A 17,501-nucleotide genomic window follows, 5' to 3' on the forward strand; every position below is an offset into this window, starting at 1 on the left:
CCTCCCACTCTGCTGGATTCGGTGGACAGCACCTGGTGCACTTAGAGTAGAACAGCAGGACTGTACAGTACAACCCATTTCAGTCAGACTTCACCAAATACAGGATAAATGGAGCCATATCACAACCAAAGAGGCACAAAACAACAGCCGCCGAACAACACACCTGGAGCATCTGGTAGTGACCCGACACCTGAGAATCCCGACCGAGATGCACCTGCCGGCAGCGGCAACCCACCAGCGACGGACAGGCAGCCACAGTAGTAAGTAGTCTAGGCTAGCTAGCTAAAAGTTATGTTTACTGATGCTACTGAAGCTGCCCCTGATCATAAAATAAAATGTGACTCCATATTTTGACACAGACACTTTATAATGATACTCTGAAGACCGTCAAAGCTAGCCAGGCTAACATTCACTCTGTGCGCCGTAATATTTCATTAAAAAACAATTTTGGGGGTGGGTCTTTTTTTTTATTTACAGCCGCTGCTAACTTTCAGTTTCGTTTCACGAGATTAGGGCGAAAGAAAACGGTGCCTTTCATGTTTCCCGGAAATCCCAGCTGCTTGTGTCACTAGGACTACAAACGTAATTGAAATGACCTTTTAGTGTTACAGTGTTTTGGTTTGAACACAAAATGCCGAACAACAACGCGTACTCTTTAACAAAACAGCCACGTTTGTTTGTGCTGTGTGCTTTGTGTTGTACGAATACCAAGAAGAAAACACGTGAATAATTCTAACTATGGCTTAAATAAAAACAATAGGCTTTCATCAAAAAAATAAATAAATAAAAATACAATACTTATTTCTTTAAAGCATTATTCTTGCGTCACACCAGTTGTGGTGATAAAGAACAGCTACTTGAGTACATTAAATTCAGAGTCCCATCTCACTTGAAGGCATCATTACACTAAGTTTGTTATTACTTTGTTGATATATATAGCTATATATACGTTTGTTAAACAAATTGTCACAAACAATATGTCACATTTTGACAATAAGAAACAGTGCAAAATCCATTCAAACATGCTAAGGTGGAAACCACAGGTGAGAAATATGTATCTGTATTTTGGATTTTGTATGTCTACAGTTGGTGGTTAGGGTGTGGTTTTTATACAAACCATTACAGGTTTCTACCACACCGTCACAGTACTTTGTATTTCTTCAGTGTAATTTGTATTTTATCTTGAAACAAATAAACATAAACAAATAAATAGCCTACATTCAAATAATAAGGCCCAAAGGTAGATTTGGCTTACAGTGGGTGTTGAGTGGGTCAGCCTCCTTTTAAACACACACACACACACACACACACACACACACACACACACACACACACACACACACAGCAGCAGCAGACTGTAGGATGTAACATGACAAAGAGACATCATTGCTCATTAATCAAATACAATAAATGAATAGTTCAGCAGACCAACTAAGTATATTTACTCAAGTACTGTACTTAAGTACTAATGTTGAGTTACTTGTACTTGAGTCTTTTTTTTCCTTTGAGTACTTTCACTTTTGACACTTTAAGTACATTTTCCTAAACATAACTTACATACTTTTACTTTTTACATTTTCAAAGCAGGACTTTTACTTGTAACAGTTGTGGTATTACTACTTTTACTTAAGTAAAGGAGCTGAATACTTCTTCCACCACTGTGCCTCAACCTTTGGCAGTTTTTGACACATTTGAGTTAAAAAGTACTAACGAGCTCTTCTGTCTCCGTCCTTGTCTCAGCTCAGGTGGATTCACCGTGATCCCGCCGAATGAATCTCGACGAAACAACATCAAAATGAGTAGGCTCCCGCTTTCAACTCTCCTACCTATATTATATAGATCTTCGTAGCCTACTAAATGTTGACATTACTTCCCCAAGTAATGAAGCTTTGTGTTGCTGTAGTGGCTCAGAAAGAAGAGGAGAATTTTCAGAGATGGAGAGAGGCAAACAGACCTCCCCCTGTGCACGTGACAGAGAGGCTGGGTAAACCAACACGCAAACCCAATGCAAATCATCTTGAACTATTTGTGTAACATTACCAGTGTTTCCCCCAGAAAAGTTGTTAAGCTTGGTGGCAGGTGGCATTTTTTCGACGAGGGTCCGCCTGGAGCCGGTCACAGCCTGATGGCAGCATTAATGTAGAGCCCAATAGTTTCTGTGACAACAGAATAATGGACAGATTTGCAAAATTAAGAATTTAAAAAAGCAATAAGACAGATTCCATAGCTAACTGGAAATAAAAAATATGACTACGTCTAAGATTTCAAGCGAGCCACCCACTGTATCTGTAGTTTAATAAACTTCTTAAAAATACGATAACAGTTCCCAGTGGCTTAGGCCTAATGGGGGGCAACTTAGACCCCGGTGGGCCACCAGGCTTGCAAAACACTGGGGGAAACCCTGATTATTCTTATGTTGTCGTGCAACCTTTTTTTTCCAAATCTGGAAAAAAAACCTATTTGTCTATGTTTTTGTGTCTAAGTAACTGATTGGAAGCGGAGAAACAAGCTACAATGTAAGTTAATAGGGCAATTGTCCAGCTTGTATTTATGCTCACAAAAGTGCTGGTTTTGCCGCTGACAGACTATTAATAGGTCATTAAGGTTAATATTCTAAGTGTCTGACAACATTATGGAAAGGATTTCCAAGGAGGTCGACCTTTCTGTTAAAGAGTAAGATCCTTTTTTTAAACAGCCGTTTTGGGTCGTCTTTCCACTTTTCCAAACATCACAACTCTAGTTTTGGTTGAAATAAACACATAGTTTACAGATTTACATGTGAAAATATGTTGGCTCTATACACACTAAAAGTATTGCTCTTTTAAATGGAGTCTGGTGGGTTTATCGCTAGCAACATCAGAGCTGTTTCTGGGTAAACAGAAAGATCTCAAAGAGGTTTTAAAGGTCTATATCTGTAGGGATCCTTTCCATAATGTTGTCAGACACTTAGAATAACAATCTGAGCCTGTCAGTGGCAAAATAAAGCCTTTTTAGTGGACCAAATTGACGATGCACATTTTCCCCATAGGGTTACATCGCAGCCCGGTCTGTGGCTGCCGGTTACAGCATTCACGCTTAATACTGGACCAATTTCAAAGATTGTTGTTCCTATCAGTCACTTAGACACAAAAACATAGGAAAATAGAGTCCAGGTTGAAAAAAAATCGGTAGTTACCCTTTAAGCACATGCTTACTTAATGATATAGTGTAATATGCTGCTTAATTTATAAAGGTGGTAATGCAACATTGGCTGCAGCCAGGGAGAGGCAGCTTGCAGACTTACGTCGCTCCAAACTGCAGAAGAAGGTATGTAATCGCACATTTACTGAAGCAACTAAAACATCACGCTCATCCATTCAATTCATTCAGAGTGGGAACATAAAATATAATTTTTTAAGTCACTCATGTGTGGTCTATGAATATTAGAAGCACAGGATGTATTGAGACGCGATTTTTCAGAGCGTTGTATATCTTGTGCTTTTCCTTTCTGCGATGGCTGAATCACAAAGATTTATTTTTTAATGTGACGTGTTGTTTCCAGCTGAAAAAGGAAGAGTTTGACAAGAGGAAGAGACAAGAAGAGGAGGAGGAGTTCCAGAAGATGAAAGATGAACAGAGGGAGAAGGTGAGACCGGGATTAAAACACAAATATGTACAGTGGTGTGAAAAAGTGTTTGCCCCCTTCCTCATTTCCTGTTCCTTTGCATGTTTGTCACACTTAAGTGTTTCGAACATCAAACCAATTTAAACAAAAGTCAAGGACAACACAAGTAAACACAAAATGCAATTTGTAAATGAAGGTGTTTATTATTAAAGGAGAAAAAAAATCCAAACCATCATGGCCCTGTGTGAAAAAGTGATTGCCCCCCTTGTTAAAACATACTATAACTGTGGTTGTCCACACCTGAGTTCAATTTCTCTAGCCACACCCAGGCCTGATTATTGCCACACCTGTTCACAATCAAGGCATCACTTAAATAGGAGCTGCTTGACACAGTAAGGTCCACCAGAAGATCCTTAAAAGCTACACATCATGCCGAGACCCAAAGAAATTCAGGAACAATTGAGAAAGAAAGTAATTGAGATCTATCAGTCTGGAAAGGGTTATAAAGCCATTTCCAAAGCTTTGGGAATCCAGCGAACCACAGTGAGAGCCATTATCCACAAATGGCGAAGACATGGAACAGTGGTGAACCTTCCCAGGAGTGGCCGGCCGCCCAAAATTACCCCCAAGAGCGCAGCGACGACTCATCCAAGAGGTCACAAAAGACCCCACAACAACGTCCCAAAGAACTGCAGGCCTCACTTGCCTCAGTTAAGGTCAGCGCTCATGCCTCCACCATCAGGAAAAGACTGGGCAAAAATGGCCTGCATGGCAGAGTTCCAAGGAGAAAACCACTGCTGAGCAAAAAGAACATCAAAGCTTGTCTCACTTCTCCAGAACACATCTTGATGATCCCCAAGACTTTTGGGACAACATTCTGTGGACCGATGAGACAAAAGTGGAACTCTTTGGAAGGTGTGTGTCCAAGTATATCTGGCGTAGAAGGAACACTGCATTTCATAAAAGAACATTATACCAACTGTAAAATATGGTGGTGGTAGTGTGATGGTCTGGGGCTGTTTTGCTGCTTCAGGACCTGGAAGACTTGCCGTGATAAAAGGAACTATGAATTCTGCTGTCTACCAAGAGATCCTGAAGGAGAATGTCCGACCATCTGTTCGTGTACTCAAGCTGAAACGAACTTGGGTTCTGCAGCAGGACAATGATCCTAAACACACCAGCAAGTCCACCACCGAATGGCTGAAGAAAAACTAAATGAAGACTTTGGAGTGGCCTAGCCAAAGTCCTGACCTGAATCCTATTGAGATGTTGTGGTATGACCTTAAAAAGGCCGTTCATGCTCGAAAAACCCTCTAATGTAACTGAATTAGGACAATTCTGCAAAGATGAGTGGGCCAAAATTCCTCCAGGACGCTGTAAAAGCCTCATTGCACGTTATCGCAAACGCTTGGTTGCAGTTGTTGCTGCTAAGGGTGGCCCAACCAGTTATTAGGTTTAGGGGGGCAATCACTTTTTCACACAGGGCCATGATGGTTTGGATTTTTTTTCACCTTTAATAATTAACACCTTCATTTACAAATTGCATTTTGTGTTTACTTGTGTTGTCCTTGACTATTGTTTAAATTGGTTTGATGTTCGAAACACTTAAGTGTGACAAACATGCAAAGGAACAGGAAATGAGGAAGGGGGCAAACACTTTTTCACACCACTGTACTTTGGCCTTTTAGCAAAAGCTATGTTTTTCTTCAATTTAGCATAACAAAAACTGGCTTAAATCACTCGCCATTTTACGTATAAAACACCTTTTGGGGAGCTATTTCAAAATGATAATCTGTTTGTGTTTCTCAATACAAAGAAACAGGATTTCTTTGTATTGAGTGCTTTTTGACGAACCCCAGAGTTCCCTGTCAGGAATGCACAGTACTCAGCCACAGGTTGTGGGAGTACGTGGAAAGAGCAATAGCAGTGGCAATAGTTGGTGTTTTTCCAGTAAAGAGTTGCACCACTTACTCAGAATATAGCATAGTCTTGTGGCTGCATTGCATTATGGTCTGTGAGTTCAATAGAAAATACCATATCTCTGCCTCTTCAATTGTAATTGTTGAAGGTTGCAAACGGACTCCAGGAAATGCATCTGCCAATCAAAACAATGCAGGGGTGCAGAAATGCAAATAACAAGCTTGAGCAAGAGTCTAAATTCAGTCGTAATAGGGCTGAGTTTGACTCAACAAGCTTGTCAAAGTGGCGAGGACAATGATTAGAGCAAGTCAGGTCCAGCCTTTTGACATCTACAGTATAGTCTCACATTGCCAGACCTTCCTCCACAGCGCTGCGGAGGAGGGTCCGGCTAGTCCACACAGCATTCTGGGATGGGAGAAAAACGTGCTCTGGTTTATTGGCATTTCTTTAAACCAATCACAATCGTCTTGGGGGGCGCTAAGCAACGGTGCCTCTGCAAAATAGCCTCGGGAAGGAACTTGTTTTGGTGGAACGTGTGTACGTTCAAAAGTTGTTTTAGTCGTGCAACAGAAAACTCCGATTGGACAGATAGTCTAGCTAGCTGTCTGGATTTACCCTGCAGAGATCTGAGGAGCAGTTAACCATAGTCCTCACAAATCCACCAGAGGTTAGAACGCCAACACAAAGAAAGAGGAAGGTGACGGACATCCGACTGAATTTCCGGCGGCAACGGAGCAATCCCGGAGATTAAACGGCGTTGATATAGATTATCTACAGTAGGGCTGCACGATAGGAGGAAAATATCTAATTGCGATTATTTTGACTGATATTGCGATTGGAATATGATTCACGATATTGAAGGGAATGATCATGTTTGTATCATTATTCTCATTTTCATTGACTAATATTGAATCTTAAAAAATGTAAATGATTATAGTGTGATTTCTGCGAGGATCTGTACCAAACAAAGATTTTTCTCTGTAGTCTGTAGGATGGGATTTGTAGGCCGGGACGTCTCTCCAGCACCACAATACTTCATTCAGAACGGTTTGACACATATTTTGCCTTTAAGAAATATCGCGCCTCTCTGCGATTTGGATATTGCACTAGTCCAAATTGCGATTAATTGTGCAGCCCTAATCTACAGTATAATAAGCGTTCTAAGGAAGGCTGATGGAATACACAGCAACCAAGGTAGGGCTGCAACTAACGATTGTTTTGTTGTCGATTAATCTGTCAAGTTACTTTCTCAATTAATGGATTAGTTGTTTGGTCTACAAAAATGTCAGAAAATGGTGAAAAATGTGGATCAGTGTTTCCCAAAGCCCAAGATGACGTCCTCAGATGTCTTGTTTTGTCCACAACTCAAAGATATTCACTTTACTGTCACAGAGGAGAGAAGGAACTAGAAGATATTTTTTGCTTTTTTCATGAAAAATGACTCTAACTGATTAATCGATTATCAAAATAAGTTGCCGATTAATTTAATAGTTGACAACTTAACGATTAAATGACTAATCTTTGCAGCTCTAAGCCAAAGAAAACGCATGCAAAAATATAGAAAACGCAACGAAATACAGAAACATGCTGCACACACAGATATGTGAGTCATGCCATCTTGAGGACAACATTTTTTTTGTTTTTTTTCATCATCATTTTGGTAGTGGTAATAAGATGTAAAACATTTCACTGTGGGGTGAAAAGCTGAAAAGATTAATCGATTAGTTGTCAACTGTTAAATGAATCGACAATACAAACTTTTTTGATGCCTGCTATGGGCCCCTCCCCGCATCCACAGCTATTCATTCCAGCATCTTCTGTACTCTCTCTCCCCCAGTCTGACACCCCTGTATATGGAAGGCTCATTAATGCCGAGGACCACAGTGAAGACAGGAATATATTGGGAATCAAGGAACTTAACAGATTCAAGTGAAACAGTGTGTTCTATAAGTCTATAGACGTGCTCTAACAAGACGCTAACAAAAAACAAAAAAGACATACCCCTGGGTCATAGGAATGTATTAGTAATCTAGGAAATTAACAGATGAATGTAAAACAGCCTCTTCTTTTTCTATAGACGTGATCTAACAAGACGCTGGATTAATAAAAAACAACTCTGGGTCATGATTCCATCCTAAACTGCTTTGGTCTGGGAAGGTTTGGGATGCAGGGGCAGATGAGTGTCGGGTGGAAAATTATTAAGTGTTCACACCAATGAATGAATGAATCAGTTTGTCTGATTCCAGCTTCTTAAATGTTCTAGTTTCTTCACCCCTCATTGACAGTAAGATGAATATCTTTGAGTTGTGGACAAAACAAGACATTTGAGGACGTCATCTTGGGCTTTTGGGAAACACTGATCCACATTTTTAACCATTTTCTGACATTATTTTGACCGAACAACTAATTGATTAATCGAGAAAATAATCGACAGATTAATCGACAATAAAATAAAATAAAATCGTTAGTTGCAGCCCTAGTCTAGTGGGGTGTGTCACCCTTCCACTGCATGGCTCCAGTTTGTATTCCCTCAGTGAGAAACAATATCATTCCTCACCTCTAGATGTCAGCAGAGACAAGCATCCACCTGAGCTGTAGCAAGTCCGTGTGTGTGTGTGTGTGTGTGTGTGTGTGTGTGTGTGTGTGTGTGTGTGTGTGTGTGTGCGTGCGTGCGTGCAGTCAGTCTTCCCTCACACACCCGGCATTAAAGCCATGACAACCAGCTGATTAAGGAACGGTCTCATAAGTTTCCAGCTCCTCACTGTGTTTTCAGACAGGTCTGGCCCTGCTTATGGTCTAATAGTGCTAAATGGACTGCTATGTGGACAGGGGCGTAGCATTGGGCCCTGCAGAAAGGCATTCTCTATGCAGACCCGTAGAATTTAAGTCAGTTTTGGGAACTAGTTTCAATGTTGAAATAAACAAGTGTCTTTAGAAATAATGACAGCCAATAATTCTCCCCCCCCCCCCCAAATTAAAAATGATTTAAACCAACCCGAAACCGAAGCTCTAATCTTGTTCAAATCTGTTAGGCCAAGGACATCCAGCCGAACAGTGTAGTATGGGGCGAAAAAGAGAAGGTACATGATCTCGGTAAGCAATTTGACAACATGTAGTAAGAAATTGTCAGTGCATCAAAAAGCGTGCTCATTAAGTACCAGCAGACAAGCGAATCCAGCACAAATTAGTGCATAAAAAGTCACCAAAATGAAGTATTTCAACCTCATAATTAAATTCAAAATGGGGAAAAAACCAGGGAAAAACTGCGTAAAGGTCCACAGCCCCATCCTTCCACTAGGCTGGCTATAGGCCTGCTATGGGCCCCTGCTATTCATTCTAGCTTTTCTTTTTTGGCCCTTCTGAACCCCCCCCCCGCCCACCAGTCTGCCACCCCTGTGTGTGGAAGGCTCATTAATGCCAAGGACCACAGTGAAGACAGGAATATATTGGGAATCCAGGAAATTAACAGATTCAAGTGAAACTCTAAGTCTATAGACTAAGACACTAACAAAAAACAAAAAAAACCTACGCCTGGGTCATAGGAATGTATTAGTAATCTAGGAAATGAACAGATGTATTGATGCATGTAAAACAGCCTCTTCTTTTTCTATAGACATGATCTAACAAGACGCTGGATTAATAAAAAACAACTCTGGGTCATGATTCCATCCTAAACTGCTTTGGTCTGGGAAGGTTTGGGATGCAGGGGCAGATGAGTGTCGGGTGGAAAATTATTAAGTGTTCACACCAATGAATGAATGAATCAGTTTGTCTGATTCCAGCTTCTTAAATGTTCTAGTTTCTTCACCCCTCATTGACAGTAAGATGAATATCTTTGAGTTGTGGACAAAACAAGACATTTGAGGACGTCATCTTGGGCTTTTTGGGAAACACTGATCGCCATTTTTAACCATTTTCTGACATTTTTTGGACCGAACAACTAATCGATTAATCGAGAAAATAATCGACAGATTAATCGACAATAAAACCCCCCCAAAAAACACTCTGGGTCATGATTCCATCCTAAACTACTTTGGTTTGGGAAAGTTTGGGATGCAGGGGCAGATGAGTGTCGGGTGGAAAGTGTTCAAACAAAAAACAAACGGAGTAAACTACAGCTAATCCCTATTCATGGACTCAGCCAGCCTCTCTGATTTACAGTAAATACGTTCTGTAACAGCCCACATGGTCAGGCTGCTCACGTCAGCTGGGCCAGAATATTATCCCTTAAATGAGAACATAATTCAGAGACAAAGACTTTTGTTTCTATCCAAGCAAATACACCGAAATTACAGGGGACTGAAAAGGATTTCCATCTCTTCAAAGGATAATGGGATTGAGAAAATGGGATGTATCATCTTACAAAACATCACAGACAGTATCAAATAGTGGATGATTTCTAATCTTGTAAATAATGAAATTATTTTACATAAATATGGGAAAATACCACATCTTTTGACATGTCTCTTAAGGACGTTTTTTTTTTTAATTGAATTTGATTGTACTTTTTTTTTTCTTTTCTTTTTTTAATTGTTTGGTTTTACAATTGATTGTTATGTTTGTCGCATGTTAACATTTTTATATATTTTACACGTCAGACTGCCGCAATTTCCACTGCAAGTAATGTTCATGTAGAATATGTCATTATCTGTAATTAGTGCACCAGAATACTGCATATATTCAAGACTTTGCAGCCCATATACCATATGCATTTACGTTGAATGTGTAACTGTAGTGGTAGTCTAGTATATCCTTGACGTTCCGTTGCCGCCGGAAAATCCGCCGGCTTTCACTTATTTAGGCCGGATATCCGTTTCTTTGGGCTTCCGTTGTGTTGGCGTTCTAAACTCCGGTGGATTTCTGAGGACTATGGTTAACTGCTCCTCAGATCTCTGCAGGGTAAATCCAGACAGCTAGCTAGACTATCTGTCCAATCTGAGTTTTCTCTCGCTCGACTAAAACAAACTTTTGAACGTACACATGTTCCACCAAAACAAGTTCCTTCCAATGCTATTTTGCAGAGGGACCATGGCTTTTCTCTGGTGCTTAGCGCCGCCCAAGACGATTGTGATTGGTTTAAAGAAATGCCATCAAACCAGAGCACATTTTCCTCCCATCCCCGAATGCTGTGTGGAGTAGCCAGACCCTTCTCTAGTGCGCTTTGGAGGAGGGTCTGGCAAAGCGAGACAACTGTAGTGGTAACTGCATCTTGGAAACGACTTGTATCTTGTCTTGTTGTTGTGGTGACGGCTGACTTTGATGCTTTGCAGGCCGAGCGCCTGGAGGAGAAGAGGCGACAGGAGGAGCAGAGGAGGAGGGAGCAGCTCAGGCAGGATCACACCAGGTCAGCCCTGGATCAGGTTAACCTGGGTCTCATTACTGTCACTGTGCGGTTATTGTGTTGTTCTCTGTGCCGTGTTGTGTTCTTTCTTGCTCTGCAATGGATCTTAGTCACAGATGTAGCATCAGATGACACAATCTGCAGACCTTTAACAAAGTAGACGCCCAATTTCTGATCCTCTGCTGACCTAAGATAATCACTGGAGTATTTAGCAAGCTGCATTCTGTTGGCAGAAAAAAGATAAACAGCATATCAGTTGCATCAGTGGAAGCATGAAGACCGGCGCCATGAGCTTCACCTCTGGTTGCCCCCATTTACCTATTCAAACTTTAGTAGCCGCTTTTTTATTAACGCAAAAAAAAAAAAAAAGGATTTCTTAAGAATACATCGTCCTCAATCATTGAAGGGGCTGTGCACCTCCATAAAGTTGGGTGACTCGCAAGAGACAGAATGAACAGCCATGCTCGAGATTGATGAGATGAGAGTGCAGGGGCTTTGAGCTAAATGCTAGAGTCAGCAGGCTAACATGCTCACGAGGACATGCTAATATGCTGATGTTTAGCAAGTATGATGTTCACCACTTAAGAGTTTTATGCATAGTGACTCATGGCAGTAATCCTTCAGATAAGTATTGAGATAAGTATTAATTATTGGATGATGCATGGACCACACCATCAACAAGACAAACACCTCAGGATCCTACATAGAAGAGAGGAAGAAAGAGAAAGAGAAAGAACGGGTTGGGAGGGAGAGATGAAGAATACAAGAGTGGAACACGAGGAGTGGGTTAGGCTGGTATTTATGGTAATGCAGGAAGTGACAAGAGCTGTCTCACTTCCCTTAAATTGCATCCACGGTTCCTCCACTTGCGCCCGTGCCTCGCGTCTTAAGCGTGATCTATGCTTCTGCGTTAAATCGACATACATGGCTACGTATGTTGGTACGTGGAGATACCGACCCTAAGCTGTAGCCTGACGTGCACCTCTCAAAAAATGGAACTACACGTCGTGTAGCTCGGCCATGGCTTGGTAGCTGTGCATTTCCTCCTCATTTCCTGGTTCTCCTTCTCCATAAACAACATGAGATCAAGGAGAGGGTTAACTTTTCCTGCTACAGATTTCCCACCGTGGTCAGAAAGAACAGAGGAGACACTTTGTTTCTCTCACGATGACTCTAGAGTCGGTACTTGCGCCGAAGCTAATCGCCGTTAATCTCTTACTCGCTCTCCCACACGCACATGCTGGCCCTGCTATTTTCGACGCTCTATTATTTGACGCACAAAAGTATAAACTTTAGGCCACTTACGTAGGCTACGGCGAAAGTTCTGCGTGGAGCCTCCGCAGGACCATAAATCACGCTTTAGTTCTTCCCACTGAGGAAATCATGCGAGGAGAGCGGAAACGAGGAAATGTGTTTTTAGAGGAATGATCAACGTCTTTCAGCTGCACGGCTTCCGGGGAAGGCTGCTCTCGTGTATCCTCGCCCCTAGCTCCTCCGAGATCCTTCCTCCATCATGGGGGCGGGAATAATAGCTTTGAGACGGCCTTCAAGAAAGAGGGCCAGAACAACTGAAATTCTACTAGGTAGCTTCAAAACATTTCACTCAAAGCCACATGTAAACCTGCCGGTGGCACCAGAGGAAAAGTCAGTAAGATGACTTTACTGTATATATATCATAAAGCTTAATCTGGGAACCTGGGTGATGTCACTTGAGTACTTTGTTAGATTTGATGAAGCTCCTTCAGAGGACATTAAACAATAGTGGAGTGCCCTTTAAAGTGGTCAGGGGTTTTGGATAATATATTGAATGGATGTATATACAATAATGACTTAGAGTGTCTTCTGTCTGCACAGTGTTTCCTCCGACATTGCATCAGACCACGTGATGTTGTGGGAATATTATACGTGGTCGGCTGTGAGGGAACCGGCTTGTCAAGTAGCATCTCTGGCTTCCTTACAAGAGAAACAAAAACAGGAGACAGCAGACCAATGTGTGAACCTGAAGAAACAATGAAGAGATTTAGAACTGGGGGCCAAGGAGACAGAGTGTCAGGCGGTGTCAGGGAGGGACAAACAAACTTGGTCAACCTTGTGGGACTCCAGTACTGCCAGCATCCCAGGCCTGGGGAGTGTCTGTGGGAGTAGATGAATACTCCTTCATCCCTTTTTATTATTAGTGTGTGTTTCTGTGTTTGTCTTTTTCGGTAACTGCAAGACAGACATTGTAATGTGTGTATTTTATTGCAGGCGGACTGAGACGTTTTTGCAGAGGTTTGAGAGGACGGCCCCACGTCCACTGGCATCCAGCAGTGCCACACTCACGTCATCTAGGGTAAGCCAGCAGCCACAGAGTGAGTGTGTGTGTGTGCACTCGTATGTGCTTACACATGTTTTGTTTGCATGCAGGGTACACATCAGCATAGGCGTAATTTACAGGGGGGTGGGGTAAAGAAGTCAATGCTGTGACAAGCAAATATTTGTTGTTAAGATGTACATGATTCCTAAAAAAAAAAAAACATCCCGAAACATGTAGAGCAGAGAGTTTTGAACAATACAGCAGATTCATTAATTAATTACTAATAACATTTACATAAATAAAGACATTTGCACGCAGAAAAGGCACAAATTGTTGCAGAAAAATTCACCAGAATGCAGGATATAAAGACACCCCGGTTATAATTTGTCCCCCCTAATGTTGAAACAAATGTTTTCGCTAGATAGGTGGAGATCTCAACCCCTTCCAATGTTGAACCCAAAGTTAGGCCTTGTGTGAGAAATCGCATACTGCGCACCACGTACTCAATGTGTGTACTATAGTCCAACATACTTTGGTGGAAATAAACAGAAGTGTGTGTCTTTTCGGATGCACTAAAGCTGTAATTTTCAACGTCGTTTCCTGAGAGCCTCCTTGCCGGCTGGAGATGCGTAAGCATGGTAACATCCTGCCGACCTCTGCTCTAGCGCGGCATCGCCAGGTAATTCTGAAATTACTGAAAAAGCAACTAGACCAACAGTCGCGGGTGACAAAATCAGTTTTTAAATGCGTAGAAATGTAAATTGAAGCGTTTTTGAGGTTACAGAGCTGCCGTGGTTGCTGTCCGTTTGTTTGTTATGAACGTTGTCGGTACTACCGCATTGCATTGTGGGATACTTAATGCTGGCGTAGTGTCCGGTGAACAGACAAAAAATCTCACATACTATTTTAGCCTACTAAATAGCATGTTAGTATGGAATTTTGGACTCAACCTGTGTGTGTGTGTGTGTGTGTGTGTGCGTGCGTGCATGTAGCTTTAGTATATGCACACGTGCTTTCTCTATGGGCCCCAGGGTTCAGTGTTGAGTCTCATATCTGTGGCTGTGGGGTCGGAGACTGAAGCTCTGCGGTGATTCACACCAATAGATGTGCCTTTGTGAGCTGTTTTCTGAACAAACACTCATGGGTGCGGAGATTTCATCGTCCGGGGCAGCGCGGGTATTAAGCGGTATCCCCAGTAGGGCGGGTGGGGTAAGGAGCCAGATCCCCCTGCAATTATCTCCTGGTCAGAGCCGGGGCACACAGCAGTACAGCGAGCTCACGGTCGAGTAAAGGGAAGTGTAAATACACGGAGCAATAGGCCACTGATTTTCCTCTCTCTCGCCTCTTGAAGTTGTCTGTCTGTCTGCTCCTTTCCCTCTCTTTTTTCTTTTTTCTCAGCCTCTCTTCCTCTCTGCCTAGTTAGTTTTCCTGGGAGGGAATGAGTGGAAGGCGGAGTTCAAGGGACTTCCCAGAGTTCACACTGAGCTGAGACGGAGACACAACATGACATGACTGTGAGGAGTCTGCAGAAGACAGAAGAGGGTGGAATAACCTGCTCTAGTAAAAGTACCTGGAGAAAACCCAAACTCTTCAACAGCCAATCCGGGGCAACCACTTGCCCTCATTGTAAATAACTTTCCTCTTAATCAACATTCTTTTTTTAATGGGGGGGTTAATTGCTGCTATAAATCTTCAAATCAATAGCAGCTGTAAACCTGAAATGTGACAAGGTCACAGTTATTCTTAGCTGAGAAAACATCCATTAAATGGAAAGTGCTGACAGCTTCTGTCAGAAAAGTCAGACACGGTGCTCATAGTGTCTGCGCTCCTCCATCCAGCCTCGTCTCCGTCAGTGATGTTGTACCAGGGAAGAAGAGGAGAGTGTGCAGGAAACGGCCCGAGGACACGCTGTATTCTGCTGTGAGCGGATTATGTGGTGACTGACAACACTGTTAAAAGTGCAAACGCAGCTCCCTCGGACAGAGGAAATGTTTTCTTTCTGGGCTTTTGTGCATTTTCTTCTCTCTCGCTCTCTCTTTTTCTCACAAAGACCTGATGCAAATCTTTTGTCAGAGAGAGAGACACACCGATACCTTGGGTCAAACTATGGTGTCAAAAGAAGCAGATAGCAGTCAGTTACAGTAATAAAGAAGTCTCTTGTTTTTACACACTACCAGGGTTACAGACAGCAACAAAGACTCACCACTTCCAGCCTTCCCATCTCACTTTGTCTCGACTCGCTTTGTCTCCTCTCATTGCAGACTGATCTCATGAAGTGGCGTATGTATGACACGGCAATTCGTGTGCCATTTGTGGCGTGTTATCAAGACGCATACTCGCTTTTTAGCGTGTTTGTCAACGCCGTTTGGCCTCCATTGACTTACATTACCTTGCGATTGCGTGTGAATTGACACCGTAGCGAGTAGTATGAAAGGGCGAAAATCCGCATAGGGAGGTTGGTTGGGGTGGAAGATGGGTAAAACACAGGACTTTCACTCAGGAGAGCGGGGATCATGTCCCACGTGTCACGTTTCCTTCGTGTCGCACGTGTCACGTTTCCTTTGCTCAACCATCGCTTTCTTCTATTCCTAAACCCAACCCGCGTGTCACGTTTCCTAAACCCAACCCATCTGCTGTATACGGTGCTCAAAATGCGTACAGATAACACGCCACTTGGCTTAAAGTGGGCGTGTATGTTTACGCGAAGTCATGATATCATGTTGCTCATTGAGTCTCCTTACCTCTTACATCTTCTCCTCTCCCCTTGTTTTGTCTCATCTCCTGCTTTCTCCTCTCCCCTCCTTTTCTCTCCTCTCCTTTTCATTTCATTGCCGACATTATTTCCTTTCCCGTCTTGTCTCATCTTGCCTTTTTTGTCTCCTCTCGTCCTACCTCCTTTCCTTTCCTTTTCTTTCCCTTGATCTCCTCTACTTCCCTTTCCTTTTCTCTCCTTTCCTCCTCTCCAGCCTCTCCCAGGCTGCAGCTCTCTCAGATAGACGTCACAGATTAGGAGATGAAAGCTTGCGGCTATAGAGCAGCAAAAGTCAAACTTCTTGATGTGGTTCCTACTGGGACCCTGGGATCTGTTGTTCTTTCTGCAATGGCTCCATAAGACAGATTGATCTCCCCACTGTATCCTCTATTTGTGGGCGTGTGTGTGTGTGTGTGTGTGTGGTGTGTATACATGTGTGATGTGTGTGGGAGATTTTATGATAAGCTTTGATGGGAGCACAGAGTGCTCACTCAGGTGGGCTGTGTGCTCCTTCCTCCTCTCAGGCCATCCTAAATAACCACATCCCTGACCCAAATGGCTCGCCTGGGACAGGAAAACAGGGAGTGAAAATGAGGGAGATGTGTGTGAACAGTTTATACATGTATGTATATGTAAATTAAAATAAGACTTAAATCAGGGTTAATTAAATCTTCTTTGAATGACAGCATGTTAAAAAAAAAAAAACTACGAAGCTAAAGGGACATGGGAATTTTTTTTCTTTCTGGTTCACACAAGATACTTTCTGGTGCGCATCAGAAACCAATCAGAACGGCTGCCGAGGAGAATGTATTTATCTCCCTTAAAACACAATGAAATGTACCCGATAGTGTCATCAACAAACTTAATGATAAGGCAACTGTTAACTGATTTCATGCTGTGAATGTGAAATATCAACAGTTTCTTGTGAACACGAGATACTTTTACGTGCTCATGTCCCCTTAGGGGCTCCGTAAAAAACTCTTCTTCTTAGTTTTTTTTCCTGCTACAAGTAACATTCAATTCAATTCAATTTTATTTATAGTATCAAATCACAACAAGAGTTATCTCAGGACACTTTACATATAGAGTAGGTCTAGACCACACTCTATAATTTAGAAAGACCCAACATTCCAGTAATTCCCCCAAGAGCAAGCATTTAGTGCGACAGTGGCGAGGAAAAACTCCCTTTTAGGGAGAAACCTTGGACAGACCCAGGCTCTTGGTAGGCGGTGTCTGGCGGTGCCGGTTGGGGGTGTGATAAACAATGGCAATAATAGTCATAATAAAGATAATAGAACAAGAGCGTAGCAGGACGTAGCAGGGCGTAGCAGGATGCAGCAGGACGTAGCAGGGCACTGCAGAGCGTAGCAGGGTGTAACAGGGCATAGCAGGGCACGGAGCAGGACCACTACAATCATGATTTAGGTGCCACCCTAATCCAAAGAAACATGCTGGCAAAAGAAACACATAAGGACTCCGGGGAATAAGTTCCCCAGAGCTAGGTTAGTAACAAGCATTTCTGGGACATGGATGCACACAGATGGAAAGAGAGAGGAGAGAGAAGTTCAGTGTGTCAAAGGAAGGAAGT

General features: G+C 42.5%; 1 protein-coding gene across 1 annotated transcript in view; it reads left to right on the top strand.

Annotated features, from left to right (window-relative positions):
* epsti1 (epithelial stromal interaction 1) overlaps window positions 1-17,501 on the top strand; it is a 29,066-nt gene continuing 11,565 nt past the window's right edge. Inside the window, exons 1-7 of the mRNA XM_078262641.1 lie at window positions 1-260; window positions 1,741-1,799; window positions 1,904-1,984; window positions 3,233-3,306; window positions 3,542-3,625; window positions 10,795-10,868; window positions 13,113-13,197. Coding sequence (XP_078118767.1) covers window positions 109-260; window positions 1,741-1,799; window positions 1,904-1,984; window positions 3,233-3,306; window positions 3,542-3,625; window positions 10,795-10,868; window positions 13,113-13,197 — 609 coding nt within the window. The 5' untranslated portion in view covers window positions 1-108. The remainder of the gene's footprint in view (window positions 261-1,740; window positions 1,800-1,903; window positions 1,985-3,232; window positions 3,307-3,541; window positions 3,626-10,794; window positions 10,869-13,112; window positions 13,198-17,501) is intronic.

Source organism: Sander vitreus, chromosome 11 (assembly GCF_031162955.1).
Source record: "Sander vitreus isolate 19-12246 chromosome 11, sanVit1, whole genome shotgun sequence".
Taxonomy (NCBI): domain Eukaryota; kingdom Metazoa; phylum Chordata; class Actinopteri; order Perciformes; family Percidae; genus Sander; species Sander vitreus.